Raw genomic sequence first — 18,307 nt, forward strand, 5'->3', positions numbered from 1 at the left:
ACTAGAGGGCCTCTGGCGCGGGATGAAATAAGCCCCGTAAGCCCAAAATGCAAAAAACCCCACTGGGGATAGCTTGGTGTTCTGCGCGATGCATTCCCCAGTGGGGTTTCTGGCAAAATAAACGCCAATTTTGCATTTTTATTTTCTCGGAATCCATCCTAAGAGGGGGTGGTTGGGGTCGATTTTGTAAAATATTTCGTAGATTACGTCAGGGTAATAAGGAATATCCTTATCCAGCCGACAAAACATCCACTCGGCTCTGCTCATATCAGAAACCTCGGGAATAGACTTACCGGTAATTTCAGACAAAAGATAGGGAATGCCTTTGTAATATTTCCCTAGTTTTAATTTTTTCAACGTTTTCCGTAGACTTTGCGGGGTTGGCTCTTCTAAGTGGTCTATGATTTTCTTCTTTACTTCGTTGTCTAAATATACCGGGTGTAAACCTTGGATATGTCTCATCCAGTCCCTAAAGTATTTTATTCTTTTATATGGAGTCTTCTTACGACCTCCATTGGCGTAATATTGCTCTCTGGTAGCATTTGGTACGGCATTACGAATGTTTTTACCACACTCGTAACACTGTGCTGACGTGTCGTCTTCTATCTGCATTTTCTTACCACAACACCAGAAACCCTTGGGCTTGGGTATGTTAACTTTGGATCTTAGGCAAATTATACAGAAGTCATTGGCGAACTTTTTACATTCATGCATATATAAGACAAATATTCCCAACTTTCGCGCAGCATATAACAGAACACGGGTAATTCCCGCGGGGGACGCTAGTGCGTAAACACGGGTAATTCCCGGGCGATTCCGAATGGTGACCGCGAGTCCCCCTTACTGCTGCTATAATTTATGCACAGGACTTCGATTAAATTGTAAACACTTTTTAAATTGCGGTTTTCCTTGTATTTGCTGTCTTATTAAAAATATATTAGTTTGATTTCTTTAGGGAATATGTGGACGATAAATTCGCCAATTTTCTAAAAAATATATATAAGCTTCGAAAGAACCAAACCCGACATTTGTTGATCGACACTAAGATAAGGATGGCGGGGACTAATTAACATTGACATGTTATGTGTGTTTTCCGACTACCCGACTAAAAGTTAGAGCAAAATCAAAATATTTTGAGATGGTTACGTTGTTTGGGCTTTTAACAAGTTCAACTCGGTGTAAAAATGGAGATACATTGTTTTTTTAAAGCTGTTGCTGGAGGGAACTGTGGTCCTGATCCAAGAGATCGTCACAAATATTGTAAAGTGATTCCTTTTTTTTGCATGTAAAAAGGAGATTTCTAGTCATGAGAATCTATTTCAATTTTCTGGACACGAGAATGAAGTAGATCTGATTTTAAGTAGAGCTGGATTATTTACACGTCCCAAAGATATCGAAACCTGGACGATTTGTGCACTTCATCGCGGAAAACTAGGGCTGGGTTGGACAAGGAAGTTTATTACAAGGTGTAGAGTACCCGTGCAAATCTCTAATCATGGAAAAGGCAAAAGAAAGTGGCCGAAGGGTGAAAGGGGAATCGGTAAAAGAGATGCGCAATTTATCTTAAAGAAGACTGGCGTTTTTGTTCAACCTGGCTCAGGTAACATATTTTTGTCGATTCTATTTAATCAAGAGAATATGAACTAAGAGAAGGAATCCTACCTATATAGCCTTGTAAGCATCATGTGCACAGTTTGATGCTATTTTTAGCTTGGAAATATTTTGAGCGAAGAACCTGATTGGTTGATTTCTTGAGGGTAGGCGGCTTCCAGTCTTGCAGTAATCAAAAGCCTGTGTTTTTGTTGTGAACGTAGCGAAATATGGCGCTTTTCGTGTCCTAAAACGAGGCATTAAAGGGAAGCATGATTATCGCGCGGGCATGGTAACAAGTTAAAAATAGCATCAATGATTCTAAAAATAGCGTCAAAGTGTGCACATGATGGTGCACGGGGATTCCTTCTCTTAGTTCATTTTCTCTTGATTTAATAAATTGATTCAGTCGCTCAGTCTAGTACTGGTTTTTGTCAGGTGTCTGCGTCAACTGTAGAAAACTGCTAAGGGAAATGGAAAAAGAAGAGGACGATAATCATGAAACTGAAGTCACCATTGAAATGAGTAATCTGAAACTGGTATGGATTGTATATTGATGTAATCGGCTGATAAATGCGATAATCAATCTAAGGCATTCATTTAGTCCCTCAGCCCCTCCCTCCCTGCGCCGTCGATTAGTATATGATGGCGATACAAACACAGGCATCCCAACCATTCGCCTGAGGTTATTGTTTCTCAATTCAATTAAAACTCTGAAACGGCATAGTTTTATTCACACATACAATTGCTTGTTTGTTTGTTTGTAAAAAAAGATTTAGAGAAGAAGGAATAATCAGAATGCCTATGCCAAAAAAATAATGAGCAGTAGAACTGATAATTTTGGTTGTTTCTATCTTTAGGAAGAAAACAAAGACGAAGAGGTGTCTTTAGGACCAGTATTTGCAAGTCCAGCACTCTCTCAAATAGATGATAATGAATGCTTTAGTCCAGATACTCCAAAAAGCCTTTACAAGCCAAGCCAAGAGTCACTTTTGTTTACTCCTGTTGCAGAAGAATCTCCGCGAGCAAAATTAAATGAATATCTTAGTTCCAGAGACATAAGTCCCGTCCGAAATACTCTGACGATTCCATGGGATAATGCGTCGGAGCGTACTAAAAGATTGCATCTACGAAAGGCGCAACAAGTGGTTCATACGTGTCTCGAGGAAATTGCCCCAGGAGAATCAGCCCAGCTGTTTAATCACTTAGATAAAAAAAAGTTTGAAGGTTCTAACGTTGATTGCTCATTAATGGAGGCCCTGTCTGAATGTTATAATAACGCAGAACACTGGAGTTCTCGTCGCCAGATACTATCTATAATGGCTGATAAGGTTGGCTTTAAAGATTTGCTTAGGTGGATACCAACCTTAACTAAATATCGCTATGACATTGCTAGGCATCACATATTATTGCATGGCCGAGGCACAGCACTGCCACCTGTGAATAACACTAGGATGTGTGTGAAAGAAGAGAAACTCGATCACTTTCTTTCATTTATAACGAGCACTCACATAGTGCAAGATTTGCCTTTTGGAGAAAAGACACTTAGGCTTTCTTGTGATGCAGAAATAAGGATCCCCAATGTTGTTCGAACATTGATACCAGAGCAGATAATCCGAAAGTATCAAGGCTACTGTAGTGAAATAGGATTTGAGCCAATGAGCCGCAGCACCTTGTGGAGAGTCCTTAACGTGTGCTCGGCATCCACCCGCAAGTCTCTGCAAGGTTTAGACTATTTTTCTGCAGTTGGAGCAGATGCTTTTGACGACCTACAAAATGTGATCGATAAACTTGGAGATGAATGTGAATTACTTGGACCAAAGATTTAAGTGACAAATTTAAACTTGCCAAACGATACCTTAAATGTGATTACAAGGTAAAGCAAATTTGAAATAACTATACGAAAAAACCTTAAAGCAACAGAAGACGCCTTTTCCGAGACTAGAGTAAAATCAACTTACATCATGTGTACGCGAGAAAATTCAACATACAGACGGGACGATGACTACGCCTTTTGTATAGTGTTATTTGTTTTATTCTTAATTATTTGGTTTTTCTTTCTTCATAGGTCCACGTTTCAAAAAGTTCAATGGTCGCCGATCATTGTAGAATTTTTGCACTCAGTGACCCAGATGATGACGATTTTACTGGTGATTGTGATCATGAGCACAATATGCAGTGTGACAGATGCCATCTTCTAACTGCTGCTATGGATGAACTACAGGTAGTTCTTGCAAAAGCCGAGTGTTCTAAGGAAGAAAGAGAAGAAATGGAGTATATAGTGTCAACGTCAGTACATAGTATCAGTACTTGGAAAGCTCATCTCCTTAGAAACGTGAACCAAGATTCCGCGAGACAAGAAATTCTTGAGACCTTAGATCAACACTCTGTTCTGCTAGTATCAGATTGGGCAATGAAATTCTTGCCAAGGAAGTACCGAGAAAATCAAAGAGACTGGTTCGGTAAGAGGGGAATCTCTTGGCACCTTACCGTGGCTATTCGAAAGAGTGCTGATGGTGAAATGCAAATGCTGACATTTGTTCATCCATTCCAATCTTGCAATCAGGAAAGCTCTGCAATTTTGGCTATTTTCGATGACATACTTAAAGAGTTGAAAAACGTCAAACCAGTTGTGAAAAGCGTGTATTTAAAAGAAGACAATGCTGGATGTTATCATTCAGCATCAACTCTGCTTCTTATTCACCAAGTAGCTATGAAGCATAATATCTCTCTTAGACGCATCGATTTCTCAGATCCACAAGGTGGAAAAGGAAGTTGCGATCGTAAGGCGGCATTGATCAAGAATCATATGAAAATGTATTTAAATGCAGGCAACGATATCGAAACCGCTGAACAAATGAAGAGCGCAATAGAATCTTGTGGTGGCATAAGTGGTGTAGTAGTAGCGCTTTGTGGCCCGCAACCCTCTGTAAACTTAAAAGTGAAATGGGAAGGCGTGAGTCTCATTAACAATATTGAATACGACACTGAAGGAATCAAAGTTTGGAGGGCGTACGGAGTTGGACCTGGGAAATTCTTGCAATGGAGTAGTTTCGACTTACCCAAAAACTTGCCTGAGCTGAACAAAATCTCAATAAACGAAAGCCCAACAGGCGCATTCGTTGCAATCAAGGCAAGAAAGAATTCCCTTTTAAGAACAAAGATAACCAAAAAAGCCGATGGAGGGAAAGGTGATGACAAAGATGTCGAAGCTGCTTCTGAAGGTGATGATGATGAAAAAGAAAAAGATGATAACGAAATGTTGTATTCCTGTCCTGAGGAGGGGTGCATACGGTCATTTCAGAGATACCATCCTCTGGAAAACCATCTCGATCTAGAACGACACAAATACGTGATAGAGCATGAAACACTGTACGATAAGGCGATGAACCTATACGCAAACAAATTGGAACATGGAGCTAGTACTATTTCTGAATCCGGTAAAGAAATGAACCAACCATTGGATAATGCAAAAGCACTACCGATGGGCTGGGCACTTAAGACGACAGCTAAAAAAAAGAGGTTCACCGACAGCCAAAGAAATTACCTGATCAAAGTTTTTCAAACAGGAGAACGGACAGGTCAAAAAGCCAACCCGTCAACCGTTTCAAAGGCGATGAGGACAGCTAGAAACAAGGACGGTGCTCGTTTGTTTGGGAAGAACGAGTTTTTGACACCACAACAGATATCTAGTTTTTTCTCGCGCGTAGCGGCAAAGAAAAAAGTCGACATCCATGATGGGGATGATGATTCAAAATTAGAACGACACCAACTAGACGTGGAAAATGAGCTACAAGAATTAAGAAAGAAAGTAATGTACGAGGTAGCTGTTCAACATCCAATTATGTTTCAAGCATACGACATTTGCAAAATGGCATCTCAGTCAAAACTATCAAACTTTTCCATTACAATGTTACGAGATATGTGTACCTCGTTGGAACTGGACATATCTTCTATTAAAATAAAGCGAAAGAAGCCATATGTTGATCTTCTCGAGAAATTGGTCGCCACCTGTAGTTGTTCAACGTCTAATATTTAAAGTTGTCAACTGATAGCACGTCCGTTTTCAGGTATGTAAGGAAGTGACGTTATTAGAAAAAAAAAGAATACAGGTTCTGGTTATTCGCAATTATTACAAGATCGAAGCTAGCTACCATAAAGTAGAATCCGCATGATCACTCCAATAAAAGTAATCTGAATCCAATGCTAAAATATATAAGGGAAATGTAGTCCCTATGTTTGTAGCATTTTACCTGAGAGGGTAGTCAAATCCCTCACCCGCGTGCACGCCCTATACCTTCTCGTTCTCGGGGTGTACATTATAGGGGCCTTGTAGGAACGCAAATGCAATTACATGTTAATTATGCCGCCATCCTTATCTTAGTGTCGATCAACAAATGTCGGGTTTGGTTCTTTCGAAGCTTATATATATTTTTTAGAAAATTGGCGAATTTATCGTCCACATATTCCCTAAAGAAATCAAACTAATATATTTTTAATAAGACAGCAAATACAAGGAAAACCGCAATTTAAAAAGTGTTTACAATTTAATCGAAGTCCTGTGCATAAATTATCCAGCGCTGGCGGGCTAAATATGAACTATATAAATTACAAGATTTATAGCTACAAGTTGTTGAAATCTACGAAATTTAATGGCAAAATATGTTTTTGTTTTTGTTGTTTTGATTCAAAGACAGTTTGCCGGCAAAAGAAAAAAACCCGTGATTGTTGATGCAAATTGTTAGTTGCGACTTGACGATTTGACAGATCTTAGGCGACCGTAGACCTTAGACCGAAGCACGATTTTGCGAAAGTTCGAAGCTCCATAACTTCGCTCCATCACATTTACCCAAGCTGTTTTTTTCATAGTCATATATTTAATATCTTGACTTTAAGTATACGAAATATTATTGAATAATTTTGGGTAGCCCATAGTAAAATATTTTTTTGTTTTTACACTATTTTTCATAAGGCGTAAAGTATAACTTTAAAATAAATTTAAAATAATATCAAAAAGTAGCTAGAAATTTTTATAAAGCCTTTGGACTAAACTTAAGATGTCAATTAACAATTTTAAGAAGGTTTGAAGTCATAAGAGTATTTAAGTTTGCCACACGAGGCCACCAAAGTTGACTTAAAATCTGACCGTCTCAAAGCAGCGATTTGACGAAATTTCATTTTTCGCGATTTTCTCGTAAAAAATGCAATTTTTTTTCCAAACAAAATACCTCATGATTCGTTTCATGTTATGGTCTATCTATAGTTAAAATATGAGCAAAATCTATTTTTTGAGCTTTGCCACGATTGTCTGGTTTTTACAGACATCTTCTCTCAATTATTATTATTATTATTATTATTATTATTATTATTATTATTATTATTATGTATTCCTACATGAAGTACTAAATCCCCTCCCTTCCCCCGTGGTGCTGTTTCGTCTTTGCTTTTGCATCATGTAAACGAGGCAGTCTGAAGGTCAGCATAGCCTTGTATGGGAGTCCGCCTAGCAATAACTGGTGCTGTAGACTTTTTCTTCATTTTATTCCCCTTCTATTTTCAATTGCTATAGTTCAGTTTATTCGTTTCACTTTTTTATTATTCTACTCCATTCGTTGCTGTTCTTGTTTTCTGTTTGTTTTGTAGTTGTACTTTCTTTCTTCTCCGAAAATTTTGTACGCGCTTAAATCGTGATCCAGCAAAAATTCCCTTAAGTCGTGCAGTCACTTCTGTCTACGGCCACGCCACCGAGAAAAAACCGGTTCTCGTCCGATCACCGAAGTGAAACTCGGTAGGGGCAGCATAGTACTTGGATGGGTGACAACCTGGGAATAACTGGTGCTGTAGACTTTTTTTTCATTTTCCCCCTTCTCTTTTCAATTGCTTACATTCACTTTATTCGTTTCACTTTTTGTTTTTCTACTTTATTCATTGCTGTTCTTGTTTTCTGATTTTTTCTGTTTTCTTTTATCCCGTAAAGAATTTTTGACTCTTAAAAAAATATTGGAAAGAAGTTTTGACCGAAATGATAGAGACAAAAAGATAAAAATAAATATAAAATTTAGAAGTTTATAAATAGAAAACGTTAAGCTAATAAGTTAAGACATCGAGTCGAGTTCGCCAAGATGAACATGAAGCAAAGCCGCCGATTGACCGTCGTTTTCCAATAAACTTTTAAGTGCCATTCTTTGTATGCTTTCAATATATATCATAATAATTTTAGCTAGTAGGTTCATGGTAAAACAAGTAGACTACTCGTTCTATTTTTCTACCTTCCTCATCGACTATATAATAGAGAGTTTGAGATTCTCGTTTACGGTAAACGTGAAACGTCAGTTGAACATCAAAAAATTCTTTGAAATTAGTGAAAAGGAATCGGAAAAATCTCCAAGTAGTAGATAAACAAAAGAATATTTGTCTTTGTCGAGAAGGTTTGCAAAAGGTGAAGAGAAATGTAGGGGAACGATGAAAACGTGGTCACGTTTGCCGTTTGCGGGAAGGAAAAACGGGAATCTTAATCTGCCTATTGACTCATAGAAAATTCGGCCTGGACTTCAGTTAACTTTGGATTAATATATATGAATATTGTTTAACTAATTTATAGGAACACAAGACACTGAGCAAAGAGAAGAAGAAGAAAGAGAGAAAGAACATCTAAAAGAAGAAGAGATGGAGAAGAATAAGGGGGAGGGGGAGAATAGAAAAAAGAAAAGGTAAGGGAAAAAAAGAAGACGAGGAATGAGGGCTAAAGAGCGCAAGGAGCAAAAAATAATGGATGGAAAACAAGGCTCAGGTCAAATTTCACATTGAAAACTAAATAAGATGGATGATATATAATTGATGTTATTAGGTTCGGCTCACGTAAAGTTTGACGTTTGGCAGAAAAGTGATCGATGTATTTACGTAATCGTGCACAATATCCAAAATTAACCGTGTACGATGACGATTACGAATGAAACTCAGCTGATCGTGTTGGATGCGAGTTCGTACACGATTTACCGAGCTAAGGCCCCGTCCACACGTATCCGGAAATTTTTGTATCCGGAAATTTTCTTTTGCGGATACGAAATGTTCGCGTCCACACGCAACGTATTCGAATCTTTTTCGAATCGGTTTCACTGTCCAGACGTATCCGGAAATTTCTTGATCCGCCCTGATGCACAATAGTGCCTAGTCCCTTTGACGGATAGTTTTTCTTATTGAGCATGCGCAAAATCGTGTTTACGTCAGCGTATTCGAAAATTATGGGTAGATTCATTTTACACGTTCAACCGATCGATAACTGTTCATGGACTTGCGAATTTTTTACAGGTTACAGTCTCACCTCTTCTGAGCATCATTGAGCCGCAGTTTGAATTAAAAAAAGCTTTGTATTTATATGCTTTTTTGACATGAAAAGTTTCCCATGATGCTCAGTGATCTCAGCTTTCTAGGTTTTTGGTGACTAACTTTATTGAAATAAGTGCATCAAAGAAAATATTTTTTTTTTCAAAATCACTTATACATGAACAGTGTAGTAGTATGGTTGCAGTATTTTTGTATGTGGTCGTCTCTTTTCAAAGATATAAATATTTGAAATATCAATATGCAAATGAGATGTAGTAAATTCCAGAATGCGTTACATTTTGCAGTGTGATTTACGACAAGTGTTCCGAGGTGAAATAACTTAAAAGTGTACAAAGCCATATATTTCAGTTATAAGGATGATTTGCAAATGAAAAAAAACCCAGCCAGTTATAAGGATGATTTGCAAATGAAAAAAAACAAAAAAAAAAAAACAAAAAAAAAAAAACAAAAAAAAAAAACAGCAGTAGAGTGACCACAGTAAATCCGTGAAACTATAGTAATAATAAATAGCACAATTTCATGCAAATTCAGTGGCGGATCTAGGGGTGGGTTTTGGGGGTTGCAACCCCCCCTATGAGAGCCATCGTGATTTATTATTATTATTATTATTTTTTATGACAACACCAACAGCGAATTTTATTAAAACAGGGGTGACGAACATATTTCGCTCGCTTTTTTTTCAATACGCCGTGTGTGGGACCTGAAACAACCATGCTCGCCTGCAGCAAATAATCATTATCATAAGATCTACTTCAGTTTGGGAACCCTGTGCTACTTTCCCCCCAAACAAGTACCTCAATCAATGCTACAACCCCCCCTTTGAAAAAATCCTGGATCCGCCACTGAAATTCTATTATTTTCTATTTGTTTAACTAGCACTATTTTGTACTATTTAGTAATTAGTGTTTTACGGATTTACTGTGATCACTCTACTTTCCACAGCAGCATTTTTGTATGACAAATTAGTCTTGAATTTACGTCATCTCATTTGCATAATAATATTTTAAATGTTTATATCTCCGAAAAGAAAATTTCACATACGAAAATACTGCAACCATACTACTACACTATTCACATATAAGTGATTTTGAAAATAAGAAATTTTCCTTGATATACGCTTCCAAACTTTAGCAAGAATTTGTTTTGTTTAAATGACTTACTTTCTCATGAAAATAAAATAAAATTGCCTCATAATCGTTGTAGTGCTTTTGGAAAAATATATTTTGGAGTTGTTTGTCGGAAATATTTCATTTTCGCTCCGAAAAATGTTACAAAGTCACTCTGAACTATGAATCAATCCCCTCCCTTCCCCTGTGGTGTTGGTTTGTGTTAACATGTAAACGAGGCAGGCACGTGGTATCACCTGAGTTCAGGAGCAGTCGACGAGAAAAGTTGTTGTGTGAATATTTTCTGACTAAAAATCCTTCTTTTTTCTTCAAATATGGATCTTTACGGGGTCATACTTCATCCTAAAGGTAAATTTAACTATCATATTAGCCATTTATTGTTTAATTAACTTATTTAGAGCGATATTTTAGAGTTGAATTGAGCGTAAAGAGTTCGGTTGCTTGTCGCCATGTTTTGGCGGGATATGGTGGCCCATCGTTATCATAGCAAAACACATTTAAAAAAGGAAAAATTAGAAGATAATACTAAAAAAAAAGAAAGATTTTTGAAAATGAAGCACAACATCGAAGAAATTATTAAAAAATCACGAAAAAAAAAACCAAAATAAATAAATAAATTTGCTTGAAAAAAAAAAATCTTTCTACAAAACATTGAAATCGATTCGAAGACCAACATTAAGAATCAACATTGAAAAAAAAACCTTGAAAAATACGATTGAAATCATTAAAAACAACTAGGCAAAAAAAAAACAAAAAAAAACAAAAAAAAAAACGCTGGAAAATAACATAGGAAATAACATAGAAGAACAACATTGAAAAACAATGTTAAAGAAAAACATTAAAATCAACACTGAAAAAACTTTGAGAACAACTTTGAAAACGACATTGAGAACAACATTGAGAACAACATTGAAAATCGTATCGAAAAAATATCTTCCGATGTGGCCCATCGTTATCATAGACCATAATGCTTTGCACGCATGAACATTTAAGTTTGGCTTTTCTTTTATATGGCTTTACGTTTTCCGTGCTGAAAACAAATAGTTTTTCCATGGATTGTTAGGCTACTCATTCCATTACACAACAGAGAAAATATGAACCTTGAAATTAATGGCACTTTCACCAACCGTCAGTAGCGTCTGAGATGCCGAGACTAATTAAGCATTGGCCCATCATTCTCATAGCCCGTTATGTTTTTGGTCAGCGGGCTTGACCAATATCAATACCTCGGTCATGACATCCATTTTATAAAGCACAAGCTCAAAGCACATGATTGTAGTTAGGAAACTGTTGATTTCAGGATATGAGTCGCATTCGGAATTCTGATTGGGAAACCGACGAAAACTTGAAAGCCGATATCCAAAAGTATGTTCTAAAGAATTTAAAACGAAGCGAAGTGCTTGATTTTGTCAGACGAGACTACCCTCAATACTCATGGAGTGTCCCCACTTTGAGTCGTAGAATGGCTCATTTCGACATAAGATACGTAGACTACAACACAGATGTAAAAAAAGTAGAGGAAGTTGTGATGGAGGAGCTCAACGGCCCAGGAAAACTTCTAGGCTACCGGGCTATGCACAAAAAATTGCGAGAGCAGCATCAGTTGTTGGTGCCAAGGGGTTTGGTGTACGATGTTATGACCAAAGTTGATCCAGAAGGTTTAGAGAGACGTGGAAACATTGGTGTAAAAAAACGCAGGCGAGGAGCCACGGGGACATTGACTTCACTAGTAAGACATTTGTTACTTCATTCTTTATTGCTTTTTTTCTGCTTCAATAGTAGTATTTGATCTGAACCACTTGATATTAACCTCCTTGAATTATTATTCTTTAATTGTGATTCGAAAATAGCTATTAAGCTTATTTATTTTGACCTTGTATCATTTATTTGTGTGGTTTAATACTCTCTGTATATGTTCCCAGTGTTATAAAGTTTTGTATTTTCATTCATAGGGACCAAACCACGCATACTCTGGCGATGGACATGATAAACTCATGGGTTTTATGAACAACACATTTCCCTTGGCTGTTTATGGTCTGCAAGATGTTTTTAGTGGTTTCATCCTTTTTTTGAAACTGTGGACATCGAACTCTGATCCCAAACTAATAGGAAGATGGTATTTTGAACACTTGTGTAGCTCCAGAGGTAATGTTTATGTTGGCCAAAAAATATTATTATTATTATTATTGTTATAATTATAATTATAATAATAATAATTATTATTATTGATGCTGTTAAGAAGGCACAACTGTCACTTACAATTATTTTCCCATGCAATAGTTTTAGAAAGTGTTGGAGCACAACATTCAGCTTACAACAACTTAGGTGTATACAATTTGCTTGGTTTGCTGTAATTTATCAATTAGATATACTTCAAAATAGTTCAGGAATTTGAATTTGAATTTTTTATCTATAAAACATGAAAACAAAGTCTTGATCTGTTAATAATAATCTTATTGTACTGTTTTAAATCAATGGGGAGACAGAGGAGTTTTCATCTCATGATATCTTAGTAATCATTCCCTTAATCAACTTTATATTTCTAAAATTGGAGAATCATTTAGTGGGTATTACTTTATATAGATATTTGTGCTATGTATTAATAAAATATAATATATGTAACTTTATTTTTATAGTGATCAGCTGTTTCCTGAGGCTGGATAAAGGGACAGAGACTGGTGAGATGGCAACAATTCATGCTTATCTGAGAAACAGCCATGAAGATATTGCAAATGACAAAGAAGAAGCAGCCAACACAGTTCACTATGGACCTTCTACTAATAATAGGGTAACTACATCAACTATAATTTTAGATGAAAAAGAATTTTTACTGTAAGACTAAAGTACTATACTAAAACAATGAACCCCAATTATTTTGTGCAAAAACCAAAAGTACAATACTACAGAATGTCCTTGATGGACAATAAGAATGGTGGGTACAGAATTCTTGTCCAGAAGAATCCTGGACATTCTGTACTAGTGAGCAGAGTGGATGGAATGACGTTCTTTTCTTTGGGATAGTAAGTGTAGAAAATGTTTTAAAGAAAACCTGACCTTCTCAATGAATTTTTATTTTTCACAATAAATGATTTCTAGTTGATTTTTTGATTTGGCTTTAGTGCCAATAATAAGTGTTAAACAACACCAAACCATCGCACAATGTGTCTGTCACAGAGACTAATTAATTACAGTGTAGTAAATTTGAAAAAAAAGGGGGGGTTTTGGGGTTAAATATAAAATATTTGCAATTTACTCAAAATGATAAATTTGTCTCATTTTGTTTGACGTTGTGTATGGTTTGATGCTTCTATTCTGGTCATTTGTTAAGATCTGCTCTTTTGTAGACAAGAGATCATATTTTAGGTAACAACAATCAAGCAGAACTTGATTTTTTCCAAAACCTTCATTTAAGCACTAGCACTGGTGCAAAAGGTGATGCAAATAATTGACTAGAAGTCTTTAATGTTCAAATTAAAATTTTTTTTATTTTTCAAAATAAAAATTCACTGAAAAACTGTCCTGAAACAAATATATAATAAATTGTTAATCAATGTTCAAAACACTTTCTTGAATCAGATCGAAAGGTGGTGGCGAGAACTTCATCACAGACTGGAAAAGTTTTTCAAGGGACAATTGAAAATGTTGCTAGATGAGGGCTATTATGACCCAGACAATGAAACTGACCGACACTTATTGGCATTTATTTTCATACCTGTGATTCAAAAGGAAATGGACATATTCCGTGAAACAATTTGGAATTCCCACAGAGTAAGAGCTCAAAAAGATGCACAAGTTCCAAAGGGGATACCAGAACACTTATTCAATTTTCCAGAAAGTTATGGTGCTGAAGAATGTGGTATGTGCCTCTCATTCATGTGAAAATGCTTTCGTTTCTAGAAGTCAACACAGAGCTACAAAATATAGATGTCATAAGTCCATAATTTCTTTTTGCATTGTGCACTTTGTACTGGCTTCATTAAAGCCTATAGTAATTAAGTAAGGTACATGATAGTACCAAAAATAGGACAGATAGAAAAGTATGATGATATCATGTGCTATGCAAAGAAGCCATCATATTAAATTCAGATTTTTATACTAGCTATTTTATATTTTGAAAATTGATTCATCTAACAATTCTCTATCTGACATTCCAAGGAATGCCCTTGACCCAAGAAGCACTTGATGAAGTGGCAAGGTTGTCAGACGTCATGACTGTTGGGGAGGAGTACTTACCTGCAGCTGTGAAAAGGAAATGTGAGCAAATTATTCCTGATGTTGATGGTATAAAGCCAATAGAAGCTGCAGATTCTTATTTATTCTTGAAAGCCCACTACAATTAAAATAGGGGGGGAAATGATTCATCAAGCTCTTTTTTATCCATCAACGTATCTTTATTTATGACGTAGAAGGCAATTATAAGATAACATATGTCAAATGCTTATAATTCAATGCCATGGAAGATCAATATTTACTTAACTGTAACTGTGATATAAATGCTAGGATAAAAATTATAATCAATTCGATGATGTAAGGGAATTGATTAAAACAAGCAAAAAGACATTTCTATAGGCCTAGCTGGAGTGCAAGTAGTTGACCTATGAAATAAAGCAATATTTATGCTATTTTATGACAATTATTATTACAAGTAATACCACATATACATAAAATGCTCGTTTATGATTGGTCGATGGACTGTGAATATATTTTTTAATTTATGTAATGATTGCACTCATCCATCCTGGCGTGCTTTCAATAAACAAACGAAAAATTTTAATGTTTTGCGTACGCCATTTTTTATCAGAGACTCCCAATTTCTGTAGATGTGGTATTAATAGTAGGAAATTACACCTTAGTTCTTGAAGAATTGATAAAAAATACTGCTTGTATTTAATGAAAGAGGCAGAATACCACTTAGGCTACGCACTTGTGGTATTAAGCCACTTTAATCAAATATGCAAGATATTTTTCATTAATTCTTCAAGAATGGTGTAATTTCCTATACAAATATAACCAATATATAGGAATTTCTGTCTTTTTGTGTTTGATATATTCCACTGTTCTATCTGATATTTTTCTAATATGCACTTTCATGCAATTCAAGGTCGAACATATGACAATATCTATTGCATTTGTGGTCCTTTAAAAATTTGTCTATTCCCATGGAAGACATTGCCACAACAGAAATAAAACTCGCTTCTTGGATCATTTTCGTCTTGTATGGCTGTTGTGGCCATTTCTGGGTCATACAGTGAATATCCTGATCCCTGGATGTCGAGAAGCATCAGCTGTTTTTCACTCATTACATATGACATATGTACCAAGCACTGTGCTTTTAGAAAGATGTCCTTCACATCCTCTTTTTCATCTTCGCTGGGTTTTACACACGTACCATCATTGTTTACATATTTTAAAAACTTTCCAGCTACCAATTCCTCCACTGTTACTGGTTCCTCAGCAAATTTGGCATAGTATACTCGGTTGTATGTAAAGCTCTTTCCAAATTTGGCTGGGACCTGACTGCAAAATCGCCCTGTTATATGTCTTGCGACTGCATGCATTTGGACTTGCTTACGTGCATGCACTTCCACAGTCAAAGCACAGTCATCTGTTATAGTTTTCTTTGTTGCATCATGATACTTCTTTAAAACCCACACCTTCCCATCATTAGATGTACACTTGTATGCACTCCTGAATCCACCCTCAGCAAACTTCTCTTCTTCAATATGTACATCAATTGTCATGGCACTTCTCCATTCCTTGCAGCTGACATCAAAGGACTCCAGGTGCAAGGAAGTCCTGATTTTGGGAACAGGTTTTACAAATTTACCAGCTTTTAAAAGATGAGCAATAGATACAGATGCCGGGTAACTCTGTTGGGGTTGTGCTGTCATAGAAGTGAATGCAATAGGTGTGAAACTTGATGCCTGCCCACGTTTTGTGCCATCACTTTCTTCAATCTCATCTTCCACAAAACGAATAAGATATACCTGTTAAGTTCAAATATATTCAGTATAATTTGTAAACAAATTATCAATAACAATAGAAATCTGCCAGTTTCCGGTTAATTTCCAAATGTGAATGGCCGGCTACATAATTCGTCATTTGCAGAGAATAGGTGATTTGCATTATGGCGTCATCTTACTACCACTACCAAAATGCTTCGTGAATTTTCTTTCTTATTCAAATTTGTAGTTCCTCATGGGAACAGTGCGACAATTGGTGCTAATTAACAGAACAAAAGACAGTGTGCAATGGAGTCTGGTAGTGGTAGTAAATGACACCATAATGCAAATGGCCTATTGAAATTTCCATCTAGCTTCAAATGGCGTTCAAATTTGGGATCATGACTCGGCTAACTTTACTTTTTGTTTAACGACTTGCTGTTTTCTTATTGGTTTGTTTTCTTTCTACACCACTATATAAACCTCTTCATTATTCTCTTTCTCTCATTGACTCCGACGAAGGACTAACGTCCGAAACGTCAGTTACTCTTGTTCTTATTACGGTGAAAAGATTATCTACCACGACACCTTTGTTTTAACTTTACTGGCGTTTGCATTGCTACGCGGCCACTCTAGACAAAAGTCGCGACGTGCACTTTGCAATAGACTGCCGTCAATCAAACAAGTTGACGTCATTGCAAAGTGCACGTCGCGATTTTTGTCTGGGGTGGCCGCATAGCAATGTAAACGCCGGTAACTTGTAGTCTGAACAGCCCGTTTGTGCTCTCGGATTGATTGTTTTGGATAGCAACTTTGGATAGCATTCAATAAGTCAATGTCGCACATTCGATCGAAACGCATTTTTTGATTTAGTGGCGGCCGAATTCGTTGAGTTGATACGGGTGCACATGAAAATTGCAATAATGCCTTCGAGATATTGTTTTATGGTACTGTTAGAAATGTTTTCATCAGACTTTGGTTTCTATGAGGCCACTATATACATGCTATAAAGGATTTCTCACCTTGTCTTTCCTATGAGGAATCTGCGAAATATTTGTGCAAGAAGGGCCTCTATTAGAAACCAAAACATCACACGAGGACGCAGGAAGATTGTAGTGCTCACCACATGCCTCCTTCAAATTGGACAGTGTGAATTCATCATACTCGTACTCCACAAACTTTCTTGGCTCTACTGGTTTGTAGACCTGCTTCGTGTCGGCTTCCGATGCCAAACGCTGAACAATTATCTGTTGTGGCGTCGACCCTTTCGTGTTTTTACGTCCTTCTTTTCGTGTCCGCTTCTGGCCCATTTGCTCTCTGAGCTTATCCCCGGTGTTGTTGCGTTTCATTTGTTGTTAGAAATATTACGAAAAAAGATTTGGTGAATCAGAAACAGTTGTGATAACCCCGCTATTTAAAAGCATATGTCACACACATTCGCCGGCAATCCACGTGCATATCTCGTTTTGACAGCTCACTCAAGGGTGAAGCCGACAGCTGACCGCAAATAAGGTATGGGATTTTGAGAGTGGGCTGGAAACATGAAAATAAAGATTCCAAAACTTACCTATTGTGTTAGTTTGAGCGATTTTCACTCATATACACCCTCCCACTAACGAAAAATTCCTGTGAGTAGAATTGTCTAAAAAGAATTTCAAATCTAAACCCAGTGCATTGCTCTTCAGTGAAGAAATATTAATCCATCTCGATAATCAACATCATTAAAACCATGCAATCACTAAAAAATAAAGAAATAAACAATAACAATAACTAACTTTTTTATTTCTAGTCAGCATAGTGAATAGCTATATATTTCCTTATTAGCTTTATCTTCTTCTATCTCTATCTCTTTTATTCTTTCTTTAAATAGATATATTAAATTTTTGTTCATTTTGTTTATTCTGTTTTATTGAAATTGATTCGCAGTAAAATTGTTGTATGTTATTAATTGTTTTACGGTCAACATTGTAATAATATAATCCAATTCATAAACTAACATGAATGTATATTATTATTGTAACCTCCCAGCTAGATTAGTTTACCACTATTTTGCTTGGGTTCAACATGTTTCTGTTCACTATATAGTTTTTGTGAATAAACTGAACTGAATAAATTGAGGGGTGGTGAACTACATCGCATATGGTAGGTTGTACATTTTTTGTCTGTTTTGAGCATACCTCGGCAGGAAATTTATTGTGTCAAACATTCATGCTATCTGATTACATATCTTTAAACTTATTGTTTTGTGTGTTATATGGCAATATCTGGAGTCTTTCTGATCAATGGTCAATAAATTATGCAACA

The 18,307-nt window shown here is 36.3% G+C and overlaps 2 protein-coding genes and 2 pseudogenes across 2 annotated transcripts; 3 read left to right on the forward strand and 1 right to left on the reverse strand.

Annotated features, from left to right (window-relative positions):
* The first annotated feature begins 1,291 nt into the window (after positions 1 to 1,291).
* On the forward strand, positions 1,292 to 3,419 carry LOC148907786 (uncharacterized). Its single transcript, XM_089035745.1, has 3 exons — positions 1,292 to 1,600; positions 2,029 to 2,129; positions 2,451 to 3,419. The coding sequence occupies exons 2-3, from the start codon at positions 2,064 to 2,066 to the stop codon at positions 3,417 to 3,419; spliced, it is 1,035 nt and encodes a 344-aa protein (XP_088891871.1). The 5' UTR covers positions 1,292 to 1,600; positions 2,029 to 2,063.
* A 3,899-nt stretch (positions 3,420 to 7,318) lies between these two features.
* LOC148907787 (5S ribosomal RNA) lies at positions 7,319 to 7,437 on the forward strand (annotated as a pseudogene).
* Positions 7,438 to 10,976: 3,539 nt separating this feature from the next.
* LOC116294328 (uncharacterized) lies at positions 10,977 to 14,683 on the forward strand. The gene is made up of 5 exons (XM_089035583.1): positions 10,977 to 11,790; positions 12,014 to 12,206; positions 12,698 to 12,849; positions 13,638 to 13,917; positions 14,217 to 14,683. Exons 1-5 carry the CDS (start codon positions 11,365 to 11,367, stop codon positions 14,399 to 14,401), a joined length of 1,236 nt encoding a protein of 411 aa, XP_088891709.1. The 5' UTR covers positions 10,977 to 11,364; the 3' UTR covers positions 14,402 to 14,683.
* Positions 14,684 to 14,744: 61 nt separating this feature from the next.
* LOC148907788 (transient receptor potential cation channel subfamily M member 7-like) lies at positions 14,745 to 17,352 on the reverse strand (annotated as a pseudogene).
* Between the last annotated feature and the right edge of the window lie 955 nt (positions 17,353 to 18,307).

This window comes from Actinia tenebrosa, unplaced genomic scaffold (genome assembly GCF_029948245.1).
Source record: "Actinia tenebrosa isolate PJP-AT-01 unplaced genomic scaffold, QUT_ActTen_1.0 PGA_scaffold3__52_contigs__length_22856419, whole genome shotgun sequence".
Lineage (NCBI taxonomy): Eukaryota > Metazoa > Cnidaria > Anthozoa > Actiniaria > Actiniidae > Actinia > Actinia tenebrosa.

Bases quoted from the DNA above. Each gene is read 5' to 3' on its own strand.
- LOC148907786 (XM_089035745.1), top strand. From the start codon at position 2,064: ATGGAAAAAGAAGAGGACGATAATCATGAAACTGAAGTCACCATTGAA. The intron at 2,130-2,450 runs GTATGGATTGTA...TTCTATCTTTAG, and splicing joins AAATGAGTAATCTGAAACTG to GAAGAAAACAAAGACGAAGA.
- LOC116294328 (XM_089035583.1), top strand. From the start codon at position 11,365: ATGAGTCGCATTCGGAATTCTGATTGGGAAACCGACGAAAACTTGAAA. The intron at 12,207-12,697 runs GTAATGTTTATG...TTATTTTTATAG, and splicing joins ACACTTGTGTAGCTCCAGAG to TGATCAGCTGTTTCCTGAGG. The intron at 12,850-13,637 runs GTAACTACATCA...TTCTTGAATCAG, and splicing joins GACCTTCTACTAATAATAGG to ATCGAAAGGTGGTGGCGAGA.